The sequence below is a fragment of the Camelina sativa genome, chromosome 16, assembly GCF_000633955.1.
Source record: "Camelina sativa cultivar DH55 chromosome 16, Cs, whole genome shotgun sequence".
In the NCBI taxonomy this organism is placed as follows: domain Eukaryota; kingdom Viridiplantae; phylum Streptophyta; class Magnoliopsida; order Brassicales; family Brassicaceae; genus Camelina; species Camelina sativa.
In genome coordinates, this window is record NC_025700.1 from 23,080,984 (window position 1) to 23,104,731 (window position 23,748).

Consider the following 23,748-nt stretch of genomic DNA (forward strand, 5'->3'; position numbering starts at 1 on the left):
AAAACTTGTAACTTCTTAACCCCGATTCCACCTGCCAATCTCATTCCTGCGATCAGGGCTTCATACTCGGCCTCGTTGTTTGAGGCAGTGAAGGCGAGCCGGAATGACTGTTCGAGTACTTCTCCTGTCGGCGAAACGAGATGTATTCCGATCCCAGAGCCGTGTCGGGAGGAAGCACCATCGACGTGTAACGACCATTTCTCTGCGCGCGGAGCCCCTGATTCTAGTTCAGGGGAGAGCTCAACCAAAAAATCTGCGAGTACTTGAGATTTCGCACAAGTGCGATTCTTGTATTCGATATCATATTCGCTTAATTCCACTGCCCATTTGGCCAGGCGACCTGATTGACTCGGACTGTGTAGGATGGTCCTCAACGGCTGGTTAGTTAAGACTTCAACAGTGTGAGATTGGAAGTATGGACGTAGCTTCCTAGCCGAGATAACTACGGCGTAGGCGAGCTTCTCCAAGGTTGGATATCGGAGCTCAGCTCCATCGAGACTTTTGCTCACATAGAAAATGGGATGCTGATCTCCCCTGTCCTCTTTAATGAGTACACCGCTGACCGCCGAGCTGGAGACAGCGATGTACAGGTAAAGCGTTTCCCCCTGATCAGGTTTAGCTAGGACTGGAGGAGTAGCGAGATAGTTTTTGAGCTCCTGGAAGGCAGACTCACACTTATCATCCCACTCAAACTTTTTGTTGCTGCGAAGCAGCTGGTAAAACGGTAGACACTTGTCGGTAGATCGTGAGATAAATCGATTGAGGGCGGCGATTCGCCCAGTAAGTCGTTGAACTTCTCGAGTATTTCTTGGAGATGGTAGGTTGGTAAGCGCCGAAATCTGTTTCGGGTTAGCTTCGATACCCCTCTTGGTGACGAGGTATCCTAGGAACTCTCCAGAAGTTACGCCGAACGAGCACTTAGCTGGATTCAGCTTCATGTTATATCGGTTGAGAACTTCAAAGCACTTAGCGAGATGTGAAACGTGGTCGGCAGCGTGAGTTGATTTCACCAGCATATCATCGATGTACACTTCCATTGTTCGGCCGAGCTGGTCGGCAAACATCCGGTTGACAAGGCGTTGGTAGGTCGCACCAGCATTCTTCAGGCCAAACGGCATAACCTTGTAGCAGTAAGTGCCTTGATCGGTGATAAAGGCCGTCTTTTCTTGATCGTTTTTATGCATCATTATCTGGTTGTACCCGGAGTATGCGTCCATGAACGATAGAAGCTCGTTCCCCGCGGTCGCTTCGACCAGTTGGTCGATTCTTGGTAGAGGAAAGCTGTCCTTTGGGCACGACTTGTTAAGATCGGTAAAATCGACGCACACCCGCCACTTGCCGTTCTTTTTCTTCACAACTACTGGGTTACTTAACGGCGGCCGTACGCTCTAGTCCGAGTTTTCTTCGCTTTTGCTTGACCGGTTTAAACGTTGGATCCACATTGAGTTCGTCACACGTTATGCTGGGATCGATTCCGGTCATACTGCTCATGCTCCATGCAAAAGTTTCGACGTTTTGGGACATAAACTTTACGAGCTCGTCCTTGATAGTCTGCGGCAGATCGGCACCGATCCCCACGCAACGAGTCGCGTCGGAAGGGTCGATGTTCACCTGGATAATTAGCTCGGTGTTAGGACAGACACGACCATCTGGCTGCTCGGCGGGGTCTGAGATTGCGAAGGTGCGGGCACTACGCTGTTGTCGTTCGATGATGAAGCAAGTTCTGGCGATCAACGGGTCTCCTCGTAGCGTGAATATTCCTCTTGAGGTTGGAAACTTTACGCACTGATGGTACGTCGACGCCACAACTTTCATCTTATGCAACCATGGAGTCCCCAGGATGACGTTGTAGACGATTGGTTTATCGATGATGGCAAAATTGATGCAGTGCATCGTTCCGCCTACGTAGACTGGTAGCATGATCGTACCAACTGTCATAACCGTGTCGCCGTCAAAGCCTGTGAGGGGTTGGACGTCATGATCGGCCGTTCGCAGGTCTACCTCCATCTGAATTAGTACGTCTTTGAAAATGACGTTTACCGAGCTGCCAGTATCAATCAAGATTTTGGTGACTATGCTTTCACCAATTGTCATCTCGACTACGAGGGGGTCGTTGTGCGGCCCAGCTAGGCCTGACGCATCGTCTTCCGTGAATGTGATCGGCTCATAGGTTGTGGTCGGCGGTGTACTTTGAGCAATCCAGTCCCGCTTCAATTCTAGTCCCCGCCGATAAGCTTTGATGGAACGAACCGAGTCTCAGCAAGTCGTTAGGCCGCCCATAATCATATTAATTCTTCGGCGCGGAGCTGGAGCGTTTGGGTCGTCGGCCGGCTCGGGGTTCCTTTTAAGGGTTGGTGTTGGGGGCGGGGGCAAGGGTAGGGCCCCTGTGTTGTGCTGTGGCGCGGGAGCTGTGTTGTACTGCCTACTTGGGTTCTCGTTCTCAGGGTTAAAAAATTGATTATCCCTGTGGGCCGTTGTTAGTCGTCGCTCGTGTTCGACGTCAATGTGGCCTCCCTTGAATTTATCCAGCAGTATTTGCTGGAAGGTGCGACATTCTTCAGTGGTATGCCCTGCTCGTTTATGGTAGTTGCAGTACTTCTTTCCACCCTTACCCGATGGGTCCCGGACCCATTTGTTATTCCAGGGTTTCGATGATGACGCCTGGGGGTCCTGATCGCTAACAGCGAACGCTTGAGCTTTCTTTGCTTTTTCCAGCTTATCAGCGTATTCCTTGTCGAAGTGCTGACGAGGCTCATGATGCTCGTCCTGTGCCTTTTCCTTTCCTTTGGCCGACTTTGAGGTTGGCGGTTCAGGCAATGGTCGGTTCGCTCTCGATGCACTTTCTTCATCCAGCTCGATGTACCTGTTGGCGCGGTGTAACGCGTCGTCCAGGGATAGGGGCTCGTGGATGATGATGTCTTCCCGAAATCGGGAACCGTGAGTAAGAGCATTACGGAGAGCTGAGATTGCTGTGTCGTCGGCGATCGAGAGTTTCGAGACTATTCTTTTGAATCTCTCCATGAATTCCCGGAGTGACTCGTTGCTTTGTTGAAACATGTTCCAGAGGTCGGCATTCGAGGCACCTCGAATCATGAACGTGGAATGGTGTTGTAGGAAAGCGGTTGTTAGCTCGTGATAGCTTCCGATCGAGTTCGGCGGGAGTCGGGAGAACCATCCTAAGGCCTCGTGGGCCAAGTTTTCAACAAATAGCTGGCAGCAGCCAGCTTCGTACTCCTCCTCGCTGAAATGAGCTCGGCCAATCGCAACACTCATTGAAGTTAAGAACGGTTTTGGATCATCCAATCCATTATACGGGGCGAACTTGAATTTGTTCACGTAATGAATGCGAACGCGGGAGATCCGTGCTGTAAATGGCGAGCGCTGGACTTCCTCCAATACTCGATCGAGATTGGGAGCGGAGCTCGTCGCCCGGTGTACTCTCGAGGAGAGCTCGTGGAGCATCGTCTTGAGGCGCCGTATTGTTTCATCCTTGAGGTCTCCTTCAAACTGTCGGGCCGGTAATGTTGGAGTCTGTGGGCTTCGGCTCCGCTGANGATCGATGGATCCTACGACTATAGACGCTGGGCGGCGTCTGTGGCCTTCGTAGCGTTCTTCGACGGACAGCGGCGCAGGGGGCGGTGGATTCGCATGCTGCTCGCCATGGTCGTTCTCGCTCCGGCGCTCGCTCCGTCGTTGCTGGAGCCTGCTTATTTGATTTTGCGATGCTTCTTGTGCCGCCACGATTGCTTCGAGCCGTTCGTTTGTTCGCGCTTCCTGACCATCGAGCCGATCGAGTATGACTTGCATCAGGTCGTCGAGCCCGCTCCTTTGGACGGGCAAAGCATTGGGGAGGGCGGCATTGGGGTGAGCGGCAGCGTTGGTGAGAGTGGCGCTGGGGAGAGCGGCAGCGTCGGGGAGAGCGGCAGCGCATGTGAGGGCGGCGCTGAGGAGAGCGGTGGCGTCAGTTACCAGCTGGTCGGTGACAGGTCCGGGTCCGGCTGCAGCTGTCGTAAGAGGCTTGAAGGACGCGTCGGGCGTTGGCGGAGGTGTCGTGCTCGGCAAGGGGCCTTCGGCTGAGACGGTTGAAGAGGGTAGAGGCGGTACGGTTCGTGCTCTCGTTCGCCCCCATCGCTGCTCCGTTAGTTGCTCCGTCGGTTGCTCCATTGCTTCGTTGAGATCGTCGCTAGGGTTCGTCATGAATCTTGAAACTTCGAGGAAGTGAGGACCGTCAGTATTGATTCGTCTAAAAGAAGCGTTCTACTCTTGCCCCACGGTGGGCGCCAATTGTTGGTACTGGGAATTGCACAACACTAAATAAATATCGATTTTAGGGGGAAAGAGTGAAATTTGTTCTTTATTAACGATAGGAATGTGAGGTCGTCACTAAAACGAGTCAAGATCGTGCTCGTCAGTTCACAGGAGAACTGACAAGTGAGTCACGACGAGCTCGGAAGCTAACAGAAAATTATACAGAGAATAACAAAAGTTTTTAGACGCAAAGTATTGCTCTCGGGGTATTGTACGCGAGTCTCCCCCCTTTCTCCAGTGAGTACTGTTTCTTTATATAGTGGACTGTAGACCGAGGGTTTTCTAGGGTTCCCATCGTGAATTCCCGAGATTGCCCTTTACGGATTATTAATAACTTGCATCCATTTTGGTCGGGCCGGAATCACGGAATTCGTCTTGTTGGGCCGAGTGGCATATTGGGGCGCAGCCCATGTATGTTGTTCGTTCGCATACAATTTTTCCTTAAACAAAGATTGGTTAATAGTTTCAACTGCCACTCTGCCAGGGACACGTGAAAGCAACGATCGATCACGTGCGGTCGAAACAGACAGACGTGAGACTTGTTTCCCACCGGTCAGGCAGAAAAAAAAAAGTTTACGAGGCGAACAAATTTGACTAGGCCAAAGTCTTAACCTTCAATGTAAAACGGAAGCGCACAACTATAATTTCATAGTATATATAAAATGCATGGGGCAGCGAGCTTAAGATATGGTTGGTGGGTTCTACGATATGTGTCATCATTTTTTTTCTTCCGTATAGCAAGTATTTTGTATGTACCTAAATTATATATATGAGATGACCCATAATATATACCCATTTATAGTCATAGGATAACCCAAAAAAAAGTCTTAAAAAATAAGGTTTAATAGCTGATCATATTTTCGGTGATACTTTATGATCAGCTATTAAACCTTATTTTTTATAAGGTTTAGTACTAATTAGTAATGTATAGGTAGGTACCTTTTATACAAAAAGTTTCTAAAATAGGCAAATCTAAAAGGCAAATCTTACATACAGTCCATGTTTTAAATAAGAAAAAAAATGTTTAAATACCTTATTGGGCCTTCTTTATATAATTATAACCCATCTAACCTATCGAGATAACCAAAAACCCGTTTAAGACAAAATGTTTTTGCTTTTGTGTCTGTTTATATTGCCAACTAAAAGAAATATATCATTTTTAATCGTGAAAAATGCAGAACCATTAGGTTAAAATATATGATGAATCAACGATCGAGATACAAAAATAGCCGTTAAAGAAACGCGTTATGTTGGCGATATAGGCTTTATTTTTTTTTCTCCCAATTTTTTCCTCTCTTCGGCTTTTTCCCATGAAGAATGCTTCGATTCGACGACTGCTGAGGAGATTCATGTTGACTAATCTTAAGATTAGTATGTATTTCAATTTCTCTGTATCGCGAAATTGTTTCCTTAACGTAAGAAAAGTTTAATACTACTTTATTTTAGTGGAATAGTGTGAGATAAATAAATGGTAGCCACAGTTATCTATAATCTTTTTTTTTTTTAAATGTCATCTATAATCTATATGGTACTATATATAGTTTTACACTTCTATAATAAATAATGATGACATTCGAGTGTCGGATATACAGACCAACAAGTGGAATCGACTTGCGTAACTTTTAATCACGGGGTTGAATCACTTGACCCAATGTAATTGGTATTTTAATTTTGATTATGTCGATGTTACATGTGGTCATATCTTGATCACGTGCTGCTACAAGTCCAGACGTTTTATACAAATATTAATACAAACTTAAGAAATGGAATGTATCAGAACAATCAGTGAGATTAATTAGTAATCCGAATTAAATAAAATTTGCAAATGGATTGGTTAATTGTGGTGCAAGTAATTGAAGAACTTTATTACATGCACGAAGAGAGTAAGAGGAACAAGATCCGGTTTATAGGCAACACTTAACGTTTGAGTTCAGAGACTTTGCTTCTTACTTCATATTACCACTACACTACTAAAGCCAAGTTCCCTACTATAGGTGTAAAGTCAATTCTCGCATATTCAGAAAAATTGCAGGCTACTGGATCGAATAGTTTTCACTTTTCACCGGTGATACGTAAATTAATGAAGACACTACAAAGCACTAATCATTTTGTTTATAATTTGACATGACCAAAATAGTTTTATAACATGTATATTGCATGATGTAATAGTTACAGAACAAAAAAATTGGGATAATAATAGCTTTCACATTTTATAACTCAATATGCTCATATAATATATTCATCATTTTTCGTTTAGTAAAATAACATATTTTTCTATTTTGTTGACAAAAAATGTATTCTTTATATACACGATTCTATGTTTGCAAAATGTATTATTCATCACATATTTACAATGATGCAAAACAAAGATTTTTACAAAACTATCAGAAATTATGTAAAAGTAGTAGCTATGTACTAGTGAAATTACTAACTACGAAGTGCATATATAACACAGTTTAATAGCCTCTTTTTGGTTAAAAATATGTGTAATAGTTTGACCCAAAAAAATGTTTAATACAGGAGGATACTAACTAACTTTACATTGTCTGTGTTACTGTCTATATGTAGGATTATAAAATCTCTAAACAAAAAAAATATATTAATTGAAGTAAAGAGAGAAAAAAAAAAGAATATTTTTTCTAAGTATAAAACAAGAAACATTGAAGTGAATAAAAGTCAAATGGGAAAAAAAGAAAAGAAAGAGAGAGGTAAATAAGCAGTGATGAAGCTAAAGCAGCACTTTACTCTTTTAAATTTTTAATTATGGATCATTTGATTTGACCTCCACTCGCCTTGGCTTTTTTTGTTTGTTTTTTATTGAAAAGCAAAAATAGCATAATTAGCACACAACATGAGTTATCAAGAAACCAAATCTTAGTAGTATTTTCATTAAAATTTTATAACTTATGAAACCATTTTTCTCACTTTATTATAACGATAATTCATCCTTTATTTAGAACCCTATAGTAGTTGTTTTCATCTTTGATCAAAATATTATCAGTTCTCTGAATAGAAGAAACATAAACTTTTATGTTTAAACCGCTTCTTTATTTGAGCACTCACTTGTGTTGGTTCGTTTTAGGTTCATTTATTTTGCTCCATCTTCGGTTTTATTTTAAAAATGGAAAATATAGTAAATTAGTACAAGTTTTTGGTGAAAATAATTTTTGAATAGGTCAAATAACTCATATTTTTATCTAGTCAAACAAATTTTTTAGCTCCTCCAAATTGGTTCCCCCAAAAATAAAAGAATACATAACAGAGATCGTCAATCAATTTTATGTTTTGTGAATTTTCTTACACCACTCTATTAATTTAACAATATAATTGTTGCACCCAAGTAATCCTAGTAAAAGAAAATTGTGTCTAACTATCTACACTGACCAGATAATTAGCCCAAATAGGCATTTTCATATAACTTTCTAATGTCCATAGTTTAACTTTAAACTCAACTATATGACTTAAGTCATAGAAATTTGTTGGCAAAACATATGCCATTATTCTTCTCATGCAAAAGACCCCATTAGAAAAACTAACAGGCTGTGTTTGTGGCTTTTACTATTAGATTCACTGTAGTAATTAAAGGGTGTGTCACCAACTTTTCTGAAATTTTATCAACTTAATAAGTTGTTTATTAAGAAGTGGGTAAAGCTAACACACCGACCTTTTTACTAAATACATTATCTAAAAAGTCTCAAAGCTTATAAGAGTACAAGGAAGCAAAAACAAATTAATGAAAAAAGAACATCAATCGAGTGAAATGATTAACATATACCTTTTTGTTTATATGGATGAGATCCAAAATTTTGGGGCATACATGAGATATTTTATTGATAACATTTGCATTACATGATGACAGTAAAAAAAAACAATAACATATTTGATAATGATGTATTAGTCAAAAAAGAAAAAAGAAAAAGTTAAAGTCATGTAAAAATTGTCCATGCATGGTGGATTGTATTTGTACCTGATATTAAGAATACTTATTCATTGTCAAACCATTTGTATAGTTGTTCATCGTAATTATATAGTTTAGATTTAATTTAATATTTATGACTAAATAAAATGATCAAATATCTATCAAATGTAAAATACAACTCAAAAAAAGGCATGTGAAATTTCTCTGTTTGTTTGTTAACCTAATCGTGATTGTGTATCCATCTAAATACACTTTGTATATGGTAAAATTATCATTTTAAACAAATTAAAGAATTTTGTTTCTCTATTAATATATCATCATATCATATCCCATAAGGACCATCCAATTAGGGGAACAAAAAAATGGACCCTCCACAAATTAAATTATTGTCATATAAATTTTGGACAAAACTGATTTTATCATAAAGAAATGAAAAGTAGAATCTCCGTGACGACTGATATAGAGAGAGAGAGCAATAATAATAATCATAGCAAAACAAGCAAATAAAAGCAGCACATGGAAGCCATTTGCACAAGGATAATTCTTGTAAGAGCCCCATTACCTAAAGGTTGATAAATGATAATAATGATAAAAACAGCAGAGACATTCGAACCATATGATAATATTAAACCATTTCCTCTAAAAGAACTATACTAGATTCGATTTTGCTTGCTTGATCCACTAGCTGTATGAACTAAAGAAACATAAAACAGTAAACAAAGATGAAGGATCTATGTAAGTCAAAAGGAAAAAACACTAAATTCTTTAAACAAGCTGTTTCTGCAGATCATGTTATGTCTTTTAGCTATTAAATCCTACGACCTATAAGATTCTACTAATAGCATCTCTATTTTTTTTTTGTCGAAAAATAATTTTTATTTAAGAATAATGAAAGTCATGATACATCTGGTTATACAACCAAATTGGGGGAGAGAAACAACTCGAGTAGAAATTACAAGTTAGACATCCATTCTTTGCAAGTAGATGTGCTGCATTATTACATGATCGTTTAGCAAATGTAAATTCAATATGCTGAAAATATGATGACTAAAGCAAAATATCATGGTAAAGTCCATCAATAGAGATATCATATGAATGACCATTTAAAATTTTAACAAGTTTTTCACAGTCTCCTTCTAAACAAACAGAAGTAATGTCTCGGATACAAGTCTGTTGCATTGCAGATAGTAAAGCTTTTCCTTAGCCTCTAAAGGGTTTGTTGCATTTGTGAGTATCGATGAACCCCATCCGAGAGATCCACCAATGTTATCACGAAGAATCCACCCTGCTGTCGTCTTGTTTGTTGTAGCATCTCTAATAAATAAATAAAAACTATCAAATTTTTGATTAACTTTATTTAGTTATCTATATAGAAAATTATAGTCTAAACTATTTGTATAAAAATAGATCAAATCCAAATCCTAATGAAATTCATGCATGACCCCGGACAATCAGAATATCAGATTAGGTGAAAAATTAAAACCATCAACTTTTATTTTAATGTTTTTGGGAGTCGTTTTTTCTTTCTTTTAAAAATATAAAATAAGAATTGTTATATTTGTAGGGCCATAGAATTTGTTTTTTTTACCGAGGAATTTGCTAAGTATTTAGCAAATATTTCTAGAATTAAACACATTTTTTAAAAGCTAATATTTTTAATCCTACCAAAAATAAAAAGCTAATATATTAAAAGATTTCGAAAATAAAGACCACAAATATATTAAGTTGATTTTCTTTTTCAAAAAAAAATATATTAAGTTGATTTGGGTGACCATTTTCACTAGATTGGTCCCAACATGCAACTAACTATTTTGTTATATATTTTATTTANATCATATGAATGACCATTTAAAATTTTAACAAGTTTTTCACAGTCTCCTTCTAAACAAACAGAAGTAATGTCTCGGATACAAGTCTGTTGCATTGCAGATAGTAAAGCTTTTCCTTAGCCTCTAAAGGGTTTGTTGCATTTGTGAGTATCGATGAACCCCATCCGAGAGATCCACCAATGTTATCACGAAGAATCCACCCTGCTGTCGTCTTGTTTGTTGTAGCATCTCTAATAAATAAATAAAAACTATCAAATTTTTGATTAACTTTATTTAGTTATCTATATAGAAAATTATAGTCTAAACTATTTGTATAAAAATAGATCAAATCCAAATCCTAATGAAATTCATGCATGACCCCGGACAATCAGAATATCAGATTAGGTGAAAAATTAAAACCATCAACTTTTATTTTAATGTTTTTGGGAGTCGTTTTTTCTTTCTTTTAAAAATATAAAATAAGAATTGTTATATTTGTAGGGCCATAGAATTTGTTTTTTTTACCGAGGAATTTGCTAAGTATTTAGCAAATATTTCTAGAATTAAACACATTTTTTAAAAGCTAATATTTTTAATCCTACCAAAAATAAAAAGCTAATATATTAAAAGATTTCGAAAATAAAGACCACAAATATATTAAGTTGATTTTCTTTTTCAAAAAAAAATATATTAAGTTGATTTGGGTGACCATTTTCACTAGATTGGTCCCAACATGCAACTAACTATTTTGTTATATATTTTATTTATTGAAAATTTGGGTTTGAACTCGAGTGATCGACGTCGTTGACAATATAGTGTAACGTATAACCAAACTATCACGGTATATCCTGACATACGATTATAGAACCAATATTTTCTTCTTTTTTGGATTTTTTAAAATAAAAATAAGACTCCAAAAAAAAACCCTGATTTTAAAGAAATAAATTTGTGATATTCAATGATTAATGAACCCTGGAAACTGGAAGTGCAAAAGTGCATTGATTACTTCAACAGAAAGAAAGAAAACACACAAAAAATTGATTATAGTATTTATAACAACTGGTGCATATGTCGCAGAGAGCAGGAGGAACAGAGAGGTTTGGTCTTGACTCGCGTGAGCTGTTTCCCCCTTCACACTCTCTCTAAGTTGATCTCTCTTCTTCTACCTCTTGACTCTCTCTCTCTAGCGATGCCGTGTCGTCATCGGAAGCCATGAAAACACCGATCTTCTTCTTCCTCTTCTCCTTCTTCTTCTCTTCTCTGTTTCTTGTCTCCTCTGGTTTAAACTCTGATGGAGTTCTCTTAATGAGTTTCAAATACTCTGTTCTTCTTGATCCTCTCTCTTTACTACAGTCATGGAACTACGACCACGACAATCCTTGTTCATGGCGAGGTGTGTTGTGTAATAACGATTCAAGAGTCGTGACTATATCATTCCCGAACTCTAACCTCGTCGGCACGATTCCTTCCGATCTGGGTTTCCTCCAAAACCTTCAAAGTCTCGACCTTTCCAACAATTCGCTCAATGGGTCATTACCGGTTGAGTTTTTCGCCGCCGGTAAGCTCCGGTTTCTTGATTTATCAAACAACTTGATCTCCGGCGAGATCCCTGTTTCGATCGGAGATTTACACAACCTCCAGACGTTAAATCTCTCCGATAACACCTTCACCGGAAAACTACCGGCTAATTTACCGTCTCTCGGAAGCTTAACGGAGGTTTCTCTCAAGAACAACTACTTCTCCGGCGAGTTTCCCGGCGGCGGATGGCGATCGGTTCAGTTTCTTGACATTTCCTCGAATCTAATCAACGGTTCACTTCCACCTGATTTTTCCGGCGACAATCTCCGGTACCTGAATGTCTCGTATAACCAAATCTCCGGCGAGATTCCTCCCAACGTCGGCGACGGTTTTCCCCGAAACGCTACCGTTGATTTCTCTTTCAACAATTTAACCGGTTCAATCCCAGATTCTCCGGTTTACCTTAACCAGAAATCAAATTCATTTTCCGGAAACCCGGGTTTATGCGGAGCTCCGACCCGAAACCCGTGTCCCATTCCTTCCTCTCCAGCCACCGTCTCCGGCTCCGTCTCTCCGCCGACGTCTACGCCTGCACTCGCAGCTATACCGAAATCATTCGGTTCAAATTCAGAAACCAAACCGGACAAAAACTCAAATCCTCGAACCGGTTTAAGACCAGGAGTTATAATCGGAATCATAGTCGGAGATATCGCCGGTATCGGAATCCTAGCTCTGATCTTCTTCTACGTTTACAAATACAAGAAGAACAAAACCGTGGAGAAGAACAACAATAACCAAAGTCTTGAAGCTCATGAAGCTAAAGACACAACTTCGTTATCACCATCATCATCAACAACCACATCTTCTTCATCACCGGAACAATCAAGTAGATTCGGGAAATGGTCATGTCTCCGTAAGAATCAAGAAACCGATGAAACCGAAGAAGAAGACGAAGAGAATCAACGGTCAGGAGAGGTTGGAGAGAACAAGAAAGGGACTTTAGTAACCATCGATGGAGGAGAGAAAGAGCTTGAAGTTGAAACTTTGCTTAAAGCTTCTGCTTACATTTTAGGAGCGATCGGTTCGAGTATAATGTACAAGACGGTTCTTGAAGACGGTACGGTTCTCGCGGTTCGTCGGTTAGGTGAGAACGGTTTGAGTCAACAACGCCGGTTTAAAGACTTTGAGGCGCATATTCGAGCTATTGGTAAACTGGTTCACCCGAATCTGGTGCGTCTCCGTGGGTTCTATTGGGGCACCGACGAGAAATTAGTCATTTACGATTTTGTTCCTAACGGCAGCCTCGTCAACGCCCGTTACAGTGAGTCAAACATTCATCTCTTTCTCTCTCATTTATGATAAAGGCACATGGTAGCATTATATTCCATGCGTATTAGTTGGTGGTAGTTAGACCTACATTTGATAAAGTAAACGCTTGGTCAAACCTTTTGTCACCTGTAACATCTTATGCATATTTGCTTAATGTGTTTTGTGATTGGACAGGGAAAGGAGGATCGTCGCCGTGTCATTTACCGTGGGAGACTCGGCTCAAGATTGCAAAAGGTTTGGCTCGTGGGCTTGCTTACCTCCACGAGAAGAAACATGTGCACGGTAACTTGAAACCTAGTAATATACTTTTGGGGCATGATTTGGAACCTAAGATTGGCGATTTTGGACTCGAAAGGCTTCTCGCGGGAGATACTAGTTATAACCGAGCTAGTGGGTCATCTCGGATTTTCAGCAGCAAGCGATTGACAGCATCCTCGCGTGAATTTGGATCCATGGGGCCAACACCGAGCCCAAGTCCTAGTTCCGTTGGGCCTATATCGCCATATTGCGCGCCCGAGTCGCTCCGCAATCTCAAACCGAACCCGAAATGGGATGTGTTTGGGTTTGGAGTGATCCTTCTTGAGTTGTTGACGGGAAAAATCGTGTCTATTGACGAGGTTGGGCTTGGAAATGGATTGACAGTAGAAGATGGGAATCGGGCATTGATAATGACTGACGTGGCGATCCGTTCCGAATTGGAAGGCAAAGAGGACTTTTTACTTGGCCTTTTCAAGTTGGGTTATAGTTGTGCATCTCAAGTTCCACAAAAGAGACCGACCATGAAAGAGGCTTTATTAGTGTTTGAAAGATTCCCTATTAGCTCGTCGGCCAAGTCTCCATCATACCATTACGGACACTATTGAATAAATCTTATACTAACTTTGTAAGCCTCTCTCTCTGAGGCTGAAGTATATACACATGATGTAAGTCGTTCTTCTTTGTTGTGATTGTCCTCTTGGTTATTTTTATATATACTTTTTAGGATACTACCAAGTGTGGTTTTTAGAACTTAGAATATTGGTTGATGATGGGATTTGCGGTCGCTGGCAGTAAGGGTGGCCATTTCGTTTACTCTTGTAGGTTCGGTTCGTTGATTCGGTTGGTGTTGGTAAAACTCTAGTTGAATTATAATCAAGTTAGTCTAGTTTGGTTTTGTATTTGATTTGGTTTGTATTCAGTTTGGATTTTGGTTTGGTTTGTGTTGAAATTGGTTCTCCCAATACTTGAATCTTTAAAGTTTTGTGTTCTACTCAAACTATTTGTATAAAATGATCTTTTATCAAATAAATTTTGTAGGATTTGATAGATATGGTAAACAAATAAAATTAGTTGACAATAATCCGTTGTTGTTTTGGTTAGTGAATTTGATATTTTGGTGAATAATATTGAGATAAAACAATAATCAAATTAACAATATTGATTATCTTATTTATTTAATTGAATAACTATATTTAAATGTTGTTTCTTTAATTAAATAATTAGACCAAGTTATCCAAAACTGAACCAAAACTTCACTTTAACCAAGCATGTTTTGCATAGATTATAGTTTGGTTTAGGTTTGTTGATGGTTCAGTTTAGTTTAATTAGGTTTACATTTCCACTATTAGACTTAGTTGGCTTAAAATTAGTTTTATTTAACATTTGATTGTACAAAGATCTTGAATAGTGATGGAAGCATGTAAATGTGGTTTAATATATATATATATATATATATATGTCTTTAAAAAATCCAAAACCATAAAATATTATCTTTTAGTATGGATAAAAATTTTATTTTTTTCGTAAATCAATAATCTTAAAACCGAAAAAAATTGAACCGAATTCTAAACTAATACCAGATTAAACAGTCCAATCGAAACAAGTATAATTTTGATAATATTATGTTTGATTGGTTTATTGGTTATATTAAAATAGGTTGGCGGTGATTTCAGCCAATTAAACCAATCAAAAACCGTTACTCTTTCGTAAACCGGATCTGATGTGAACCCCCAAAACAAAAACAAAAATCCCCAAATCCGAATCTGCGACTCTCCGTCTCCTCCGTCGCAGTTTCCGAGGCGCAGACACAGTTAGAGAGAGAGAGAGAGAGGATCCACCGATGGAATCCGCAACCACGGCTAGTGGTATACCTCCAGCAACAACCACCACCGATGATAATCTCCAATCGAGCGAGTCATCATCATCCGCCGACGCAGTGAACCGATTGATCCACGCCGTAACGCAGCGGCAACAACATCTTCTCGACAAAACTGTGCCTCACGTTCTGTATCGATGGATCGCATGTCTCTGCGTCGTGTTGATCTACTTCATTCGCGTTTACTTCGTGGAAGGCTTCTACATCATCACTTACGCCATCGGAATCTACCTTTTGAACCTCATCATCGCTTTCTTATCTCCTCAAGAAGATCCTGAGGCTTCTCTCACCACCGGTGGTACTCTTCCTACTCGTAGATCCGATGAGTATCGACCTTTCGTTCGCCGTCTCCCTGAGTTCAAATTCTGGTTCGTTCCTTTGATTGTTAGATCTGATCTAGGGTTTTAGTAGAGAAGTTGGGCTTAGTCTTATTGGTTTGATTGCATATTACTTTTGACTTGAATCTTGAAGTATGTGATGACTTGCTTAGTTGAGGAGATCAACTTAAATATAGTTAGATAGTTACAATTCTGCAGAGAAACTATGTTTGCAGTAAAATTTGGAACCAAATTTGATGCAATTATCGATTTGATTCATTGTGGACATTGTTGAAGGATGATGAAGTATCGATTTGATTCATATGTAGACATTGTTGTTTTGTTGAAGGTTGCATAAAGATGTCACTTGGATTGTTGTTGATTCATTTGTAGACGTTGTTGTTTGATGTGTAATGTTGTTGTTGTGTGTTTTTTGTTTCATTGAAGGTTATCGATCATAAGGGCTTTCACAATCGGGTTTATGATGACGTTCTTCGAGGTGTTTGATGTACCTGTGTTCTGGCCAATACTTCTTTTCTACTGGGTGATGTTGTTTTTTCTCACGATGAGGAAACAGATACAACACATGATCAAATACAGATACGTCCCTTTCTCTTTTGGGAAAAAGGTAAATGTGTTTTCTGTTTATCCTTCACCAGAACAAGTTGAGAGTAGTTATAGTTTTCTAACTTCGTTCTCGGTTTGTGTTTTTTTCTTGCAGCAGTATGGAAAGAAACCAGCTCCAACAGAGAGCAGTGAATGATCAATGAAACTGTTCAGGTCAGCAATTTCAAGTCTTTTGAGAGAAAGTAGCAGTTTAAAAGGTCGGTCTTTTGTTTTCTTTTGATCGCCTACAAATCTTTGTTAGGGATGAAAGTAGAGAGATAGACTCTCGTAGCCTGTCTCTAGGCAGATTTTGCTCTTTTTATCATCCTGACTATTTTTACTGGTTTCACCTGATGAACAACAATGTATCTTATTTGTTACGTCTCTTTCAAGGAGAATAATAAATGTTTTGTACTTTATCCTTTTGTAATCATCATGGTTGAGACTTAGATAAATCTCTGTGCAGTTCTATCGATACTTATGCAGTGCGTCCTGGTTTTGAAAGAAGAGAAATTTAGATATGCTTAGACTATTTGGGACAAAACAGTCACTGAGTTCTTATTTCCGGGTTGAGGATTAAATACGATGTTTAATGAATATGAATGCTACTACATAACTCAGAATCTCACTAACATAATCAAATAGTTAGCCTAGTACATATGTGTCATTCACAGTAGATGTTTGAGAGTTGAGATCTTGACAGCTTCCTTCAAATGGTGGTAAGTATCAATTATGACCAGTTAGCATTAGCACCACTAGCTAAGATCATACATTCGATCTTTTATAAGTTCATTAGCTACCTCTAGACAAAGTTACGAAATCATCAACCCGCAAAACGGGAAATCGCAGCCATGATTTGATGTAGAGCGGATCTATCTTTTAGTGAGGCGGAAAATCATATAATGGGCCAGATCGCTCTAATAAAGGACATAACGCCTAAGGACTGGAGCCGTGGACCCAAAGCTTGACTAATGAAGCAAATTGGAGGAAAGAGCATCTGTATAATTGTTTGAAGTGAGAAATCACTTTTGATTTTTGTATGTTTGTCTCGTTCTGGTTGTAATTTTGAATGGGTTATGAATGGTTTCGGGTTTATATAGAAAGAAGTTTGGAGCTATTCAGTTCTTACAAAGCTTAATTGGAAACACAAACTCAACTAGAAATAAACAACTAAGAGATCAAGTCCAATCATTTAGGAAACTTAAATGCCACTCACTATCTAAACGCAATTAGATAGTATATATAAAAGAAAATAAACACGCATATGGACCTAAATGTTTCTCCATCTTTTGGTCGATAGACTTCATTTTTATATATAGAAAAAAAAACTGTTTTTATTCCACACGGCTCTTCAGACAAGGATTATGAAATGGGTGCGTTCATAAACAATACGCACATTTATGTCATGTGCCCCGGTTTAGGTTTATCTCATTCAAAGCCTGAAAACTATATATATCCTCATTAGTTTTCAATCTGATATGAATCTAAATTCCTTTAAAACACGATTTTGACGGGACGCAACTGTATTGTTATGAAGTAATGTTTTCATTATAGATATGATCAACGTACCTAAAATTATGTATTTATGTTTAAGAAGAATAATCTATGAAGGACCAAAAACTAATAAAGGAACTTTAGGAACACGTTTCTGGGAGGAATAAAAGGGTTCGAAGGGGTTTCGTCAGCTTTCCGTCTTTGACTTTGAGTGTCTCTTCAGTCAAGTTTTGTGTGTACTTTGTTTTTCTCTCTTTTCTTTAGCGGCCACTTCGACTATTTTAAGTTTTATATTGAGATGTATATATAACTTGGTCACATCTATTGAATCAATCTTATCGTATGAATGTCTTAGTCGTCGTGATCTGGTTAACTAAAGGTTGAAATATTCTACACCTAACAAGGGGTTCTTCTTTTGTTTTCTTTTGACGATATATATAACCTAACAAGCGTCTATAAACTAAGAAATTATTGTAGATTTAATAAAGACAAATATACTAAACTTTTTTTTTTTTTTTTTTTTACAAATATACTAAACCTATTTACCGTACCAAAACCGTTTATCATAATTAGACGAGTAAGTAACACTATTCATCAAAATATAACCTATCGTAGATTGTATAGGAATTTTGGTTGTTGTAGAGTTATTTGTAGAACTGTTCATTATGTGTTCATGTACAAATAACTTGTTCATGTGAATGTATTATGGTCCTTTAGTTGTATATATCTCTCTGTCTCTGTGTTTGTGTGTATGTTGGGGTTAAAAATTCATCTCTTAACTGAGAAGAATGATTAAGTTAGTGCTCTATGTAGTTAGTTTAAGTGAATATTGTAAATGCTATCTAGCTTAACTTAATCTGGTCTCAGTTCTACAATGTTTAAACATAATTGAATGGAAAAGGCCATTTTCTCACTTGAGTTTTTATTCAAAACGAAGTAGAACGATCGAGCTGCATATTTATAAGGCATTGTATTCAGACGTCAGAGATGTAATAAACTAATTTAAGGTCTAAATCAAACAATTAAATTGGGTTGAGTTTAATATATCACAACAAAAACATATGTTTAAAAGCTCCTATTGTGTAGAAGAATGAAAAACAAAAACTAATCAGAAACTGCGCTAATTAAGATGATATCATCATTATCATAGAATTTGATAAGTAGCGTAGTGTTTATGGTTTATTAAAGTGTTTTGTACAACAACCAACCTAAAGCACCATTAGTGAAGAAGAAGCAAATAAAAATAGACGTGAATAAGACCCCAAAAAGAGGTAATGAATAAAACAACAAAAAAGGGTGACGAAAAGTCAACTCCACCAAGTTTAGCAGGTGATTCAACCAAATTTCTAAACCGAATCATACAGCTGACGACGGAAGTGTGTCTTCATGCTCTCTCAATCAGACTGCTAGATTACATATTCTGTTTATATCTTGAGTTTATAAATACTATAAATCCTTTGCACAAAAAAAGCATTATAATTATACTTAAAACTAAAACAATTTGAATTTCGTTTTTCACCAATTGTGATTAAATTCGTGAAGTTAAGTTTTTTATCTAACATTTTGTTACTATAATAACAATATGCAAATGATAAACACGTAAAATAATATTTCTTCCAATTCAATTTAATTGTCGTTTAAGGTTTTGCACACAAATTAAGAAAATGTAAAAAAAAATTTCTTACCCTTCATTTATACATTTTCTAATTTTTTTAATTTATCATGACAAAATTGGAAAATTTATCAAAAATTTACATTAAAAAATATAAAACAACAACTACTATAAAACACAAATTTAATTATAGAATGATAACTAAAAAATGATCAAAATTTTATTTCTAAATAATTAAGTTTAACTGCTACAGAAAAAGATGAAAATCGTATGAAAATATGTATTGTATAAATTTAATATATTATCCCTTACTGTTGTAAGTTTTGTAACAAACACATGCAATAGTTGAACTCAACCCCCTCTTTAATTTTTTGTTCAAGGTTTGACTTTTAGGATCTAACAAAAATAGAAAAATTGACTCTTGACAACAAGAAATTTTGAACAGTTGAAAAGACTCTATTTATGAACATAAAAGAAAAGTCTAACGTGACACATTTAGTCAGTCACCTACCATACAAAAATACATCACCCCTCTGTACACTTAAATACTCTTATGAACTTTTATTATATTACTTAGTCCTCTCAAATCCCAAAAAAGTCCACACAACTCTCTCTCTTCTCTTCTTCTTCTGCTTCTTGTTGAGAGAGAGAGAGAGAGAGAAGAGATTTTATGGCTGTGGAGCTCATGACTCGGAATTACATCTCCGGCGTCGGAGCTGATAGCTTCGCCGTTCAAGAAGCAGCAGCTTCAGGACTCAAAAGCATGGAAAATTTCATTGGTTTAATGTCTCGTGAGTCTAGCTTAAACTCCGACCAACCATCTTCTTCTTCCGCCGCAGCCGATCTCGAATCAGCTCGTAACACGACGGCAGACGCGGCGGTTTTGAAGTTTAAAAGAGTCATATCTCTTTTAGATCGAACTCGAACCGGTCACGCCAGGTTTAGACGCGCTCCAGTTCAGGTTATGAATCAGGAAGAACCTAAAACAACAACGTTTCATTCTCCTTCTCTTCCTCCTCCGCCTCCACCGCCGCAGCAGATGATGATGCGTAAAGGTTCGATTACGTCATCGATCAAAACGATTGACTTCTCATCTCTTTCATCTGTAACAACGGAATCAGAACACAATCATCGTCCCTCCGAGACGGCGCCATTTAGGAGTCAAACTCAAAGCCTCTCGACGACTGTCTCTTCTTTCTCCAAACCAAACTCAAAGAGAAAATGTAATTCCGAGAATCTTTTCGCCGGAAAATGCGCTTCCGCTTCTTCCTCCGGTCGTTGTCACTGCTCCAAGAAAAGGTAAAATCTTATTATTAGATTTGGTTTGTTAGATTCGACCCATCAGATAAAGTTCCTAGATTTGGTATTAGATTCGATCTTAATAGTGTTCTATTTGTTGTTTGCTCTGTTTTTACAGAAAGATTAAACAGAGGAGAGTGATTAGGGTTCCGGCAATAAGTGCTAAAATGTCCGACGTTCCTCCAGATGATTACTCATGGAGAAAATACGGACAAAAACCAATTAAAGGATCTCCACATCCAAGGTAAAACTAAGATTTCAATCAAAACTTGAGTTTAGTTTTGGTATTGTGTTCTGTTTCTTGATTTTGGTTTTTGTATTGTGTTCTGTTTCTTGATTTTTGAAAAAAAAAACAGAGGATATTATAAGTGCAGTAGCGTAAGAGGTTGTCCAGCACGTAAACATGTTGAGAGAGCAGCTGATGACTCGTCGATGTTAATCGTTACTTACGAAGGTGATCATAATCATTCTCTATCCGCCGCTGATCTCGCCGGAGCGGCTGTAGCTGATCTTATTTTGGAATCGTCTTAAAAGACCAAATCGTACTTGTTATTAAGGCTTTTATAATATAAATTTAGATCTCTAATTAGTAAAAAAAAAACAAACGATGGAGAACTACATGAAATAATGTAATCAAAAGCTTTTTGCGGAAAGATATGAAATTTTAGTTTGTTAAAATTGTAATATTTGTTAGTTTTTATTTTATTTTGGATTTTTGAATTATAAATTGTTATATATTTTTATTTTCATGTTACTTCTTGAATGGTCTCCACTCTCCATAGCTTGATTTGCTTTCCTCCTAGAGGCTACTAGCAATTTGAAGAGTTTTATTGTTTGAATTTTATGTTAATTGGTGTCAATTAGGAAAAAAAAGGAAAAGTTTGGGCCGGTCGAGTTGAAAAGTAAGGTAAAGGAGATGGGACATGTGAAATGGTCAAAGGATTAGAAAGATTTGGGGACCAAAGGTTGTCGTGTTTAACCAGTGTTTATTTTGACCACAAGTGGTTTCTTTTTCAACTTTTTTCTTATTTTAACTTCTTTCTCTATTATTATTATTTTATTTTTTTTTTGGGAAAAAAGCTTTACGTACTCATTCATTAAACAACATCAAGATAGCAAAATAATACATAACACAATAATGGAAGAAGAGTGACTTAATACTTTGACCTAAGATCAATGCAACTATTGTTAATTGAACAGATATATACTTCCAAACTATATATTTTACATGGACTCCCATGTACACGATTTCCAGCAATTTTATCAATGCAACATCATCTCTTTTTTCACCTAGATACAAAACTTTAATAAGAACCAAGTCGTCTTTGATCAAAAAAAAAAAAAGAACCAAGTCGTCTAGGTCTAATGGTAAAAAAAGGTAAGTACCACCACTTACGTTTGGACTAGCATTAACTATGGGAATGCGAGTAATTTAATATGGTTTGTCTTAACCATAAAAACATTTATAAGAATAGAATATAAATCCATAGAAAATTTTCAGACCAAGTAATAAAATAAAATCCATAGAAATCGTGATTTTTTTTAAAAAAATGTTGACTTGAAATTATAATTTAGTCTACACGCGTACAAGGAAAATTTTCGATGGCCGTGTTGTTAATAAGTTAATTTTTCGATCAAGAATGAATTTTCTTTTGATTATTATTATTTGTTTTTATCTGCCAAAGGAAAATAAGGAGAAAAAGAAAGTGGCAGAAGAGAAGTTGTCGCTGTGTTAATGTGTTCGAACATGTGAATTGGTTGGAGTTTTGTGAAGGACGAAAACAAATTACTAGTTTGGACCTTTTAAGACACTTAGAGCAAACCGATTGCATATCCTCAAATTAGTGTCTCTAACCTTTAAAAATATTAAAAATAATATTAATATAAGTTTAGATGTTCATCCCATTGTTTTTAGTTTTTATCCTCCCATTAGTCATCCCTAAATATGGGTGTCTTTATTCCAAACTCGATACAAAACTGCACACAAAACTGAACATTGATTTCTTGTTCTATGTTGAGTTTTGTTGAGTCTGTACTGTGTTACAAGTTACAACATTAGTGCCTTCAGATCATTTATAGCAGAATCGACATTGATCCGAGCAGGTTTGATAGCAAAATCTTGAACTCGAAAAGAAGAGTGATACATAAGAGTATATAACCTATTAAAAGGAAGAAGCTAGCTTCAACTTGATTTTTTCAAACGAAACTAAAGAGACAAAGATGACAATGTAGAACAGAGGGTTACATACAAGTGAAAAGAAAACTGAGGTTCCTTGTCAATTGTCTAGCTCCATAGCTTGAGCAGCTTTAGCTTTAGCAGCTGGAGTCAGTTACGTTATCAATTTCTTCTTGCCAACAGAAAACCCACATGCCTTCTTCTTCCCACTTCCATCAACCTTGACAACAAAATCAACCAACACACATAAATAATTAACTACTACTCTAAGCTTCAGTAAAAGATAGGAATACTCAAGACATAGTAAGATGTTTTAGTAAGAAGATTCAATACATCTTATTCACCCAATACTCAAGACATAGTAAGATGTTTCAGTAAGAAGACATAGTAAGATGCTTCAGAAGAAACGATCTCTTGTGAAATATCCTCTGGAGTTGCAGAGAATCTCTAAAGTTAAGTTTTTTTCCCTGACAAAAGAATTGTATAAACCTTGGGGGACTTCACAGCTCTCTACTAAGCCAATAGAACAAGATCAAGGTGGCATGAAGACTCATAAGAGAAATATCATGACTATGAACAAAATATCATAATTAAGAGAAAAGAGACAGAAAAGGTTCTTACTCTCCAAATCATCAACAACAAAAAAAAAAACACAACAGTAACTTTCATTCTTTCCTCCTAAACTATGAACTTAGACGATAAACACAACAAAAACTTTCATGCTTGACTGATCACTGATGGTTTTCAAGAAGGAAATGAAACAGTCGAACACCTCTCTCATAACACAACAATGGCTTTAGAATAATGAACAACACAGATCAAAACCCAATTCGCACAAAAGTAACAAAAACAGACCAAAATTGTGCAGCAACTAAACAGATATCATAAATATCCAGATTCGATAGTTTTATACACTCATTGATAAACTAAAACGGAAGCTAAATCCAAACCCATGATCCAAAAGCCGCAATCAAATATCAAATTCCAGAACAACAAAAAAAAAATGCTAAGAAAATCACGAAACTGAGCTAAACTGCTAAAGCATACCCCGATAGGACGAATCCGTGGAAAAGATGGCGGTGAGGAGAGATCAATTTGTTATCTGGAAACTGATGGGTTGTGAATCAAATTTTGAAAAATCGATTCTTGCTTTCAAGTTTTCGTTTCTTTCGAAAGAGAAAGAGAACCAAATGCAAAAAAAAAAAAAAAAAAAAAAAAAAAAAAAAAA

The 23,748-nt window shown here is 37.4% G+C and overlaps 3 protein-coding genes and 1 long non-coding RNA gene across 5 annotated transcripts; 3 read left to right on the forward strand and 1 right to left on the reverse strand.

The window, feature by feature from the left end:
* LOC104751970 (probable LRR receptor-like serine/threonine-protein kinase At4g37250) lies at window positions 10,980–13,831 on the forward strand. Its single transcript, XM_010474028.2, has 2 exons — window positions 10,980–12,874; window positions 13,057–13,831. Exons 1-2 carry the CDS (start codon window positions 11,248–11,250, stop codon window positions 13,743–13,745), a joined length of 2,316 nt encoding a protein of 771 aa, XP_010472330.1. The 5' UTR covers window positions 10,980–11,247; the 3' UTR covers window positions 13,746–13,831.
* On the forward strand, window positions 14,852–16,358 carry LOC104751971 (protein RER1C). Of its 2 annotated transcripts, none has more exons than XM_010474030.2 (3): window positions 14,852–15,384; window positions 15,781–15,961; window positions 16,058–16,358. In XM_010474030.2, exons 1-3 carry the CDS (start codon window positions 14,981–14,983, stop codon window positions 16,094–16,096), a joined length of 624 nt encoding a protein of 207 aa, XP_010472332.1. In that variant the 5' UTR covers window positions 14,852–14,980; the 3' UTR covers window positions 16,097–16,358. The 2 variants fall into 2 exon arrangements, with proteins under 2 accessions (XP_010472332.1, XP_010472331.1); XM_010474029.2 differs by having other exon boundaries at window positions 14,853–15,384; window positions 16,055–16,358.
* Window positions 19,589–21,022, forward strand: LOC104751972 (probable WRKY transcription factor 15). The gene is made up of 3 exons (XM_010474031.2): window positions 19,589–20,344; window positions 20,463–20,588; window positions 20,701–21,022. The coding sequence occupies exons 1-3, from the start codon at window positions 19,716–19,718 to the stop codon at window positions 20,873–20,875; spliced, it is 930 nt and encodes a 309-aa protein (XP_010472333.1). The 5' UTR covers window positions 19,589–19,715; the 3' UTR covers window positions 20,876–21,022.
* On the reverse strand, window positions 22,335–23,727 carry LOC104751973. Its single transcript, XR_761879.2, has 2 exons — window positions 23,568–23,727; window positions 22,335–22,740 (listed from the first exon to the last, which is right to left on the reverse strand). It is a non-coding gene; the product is annotated as an uncharacterized LOC104751973 (long non-coding RNA).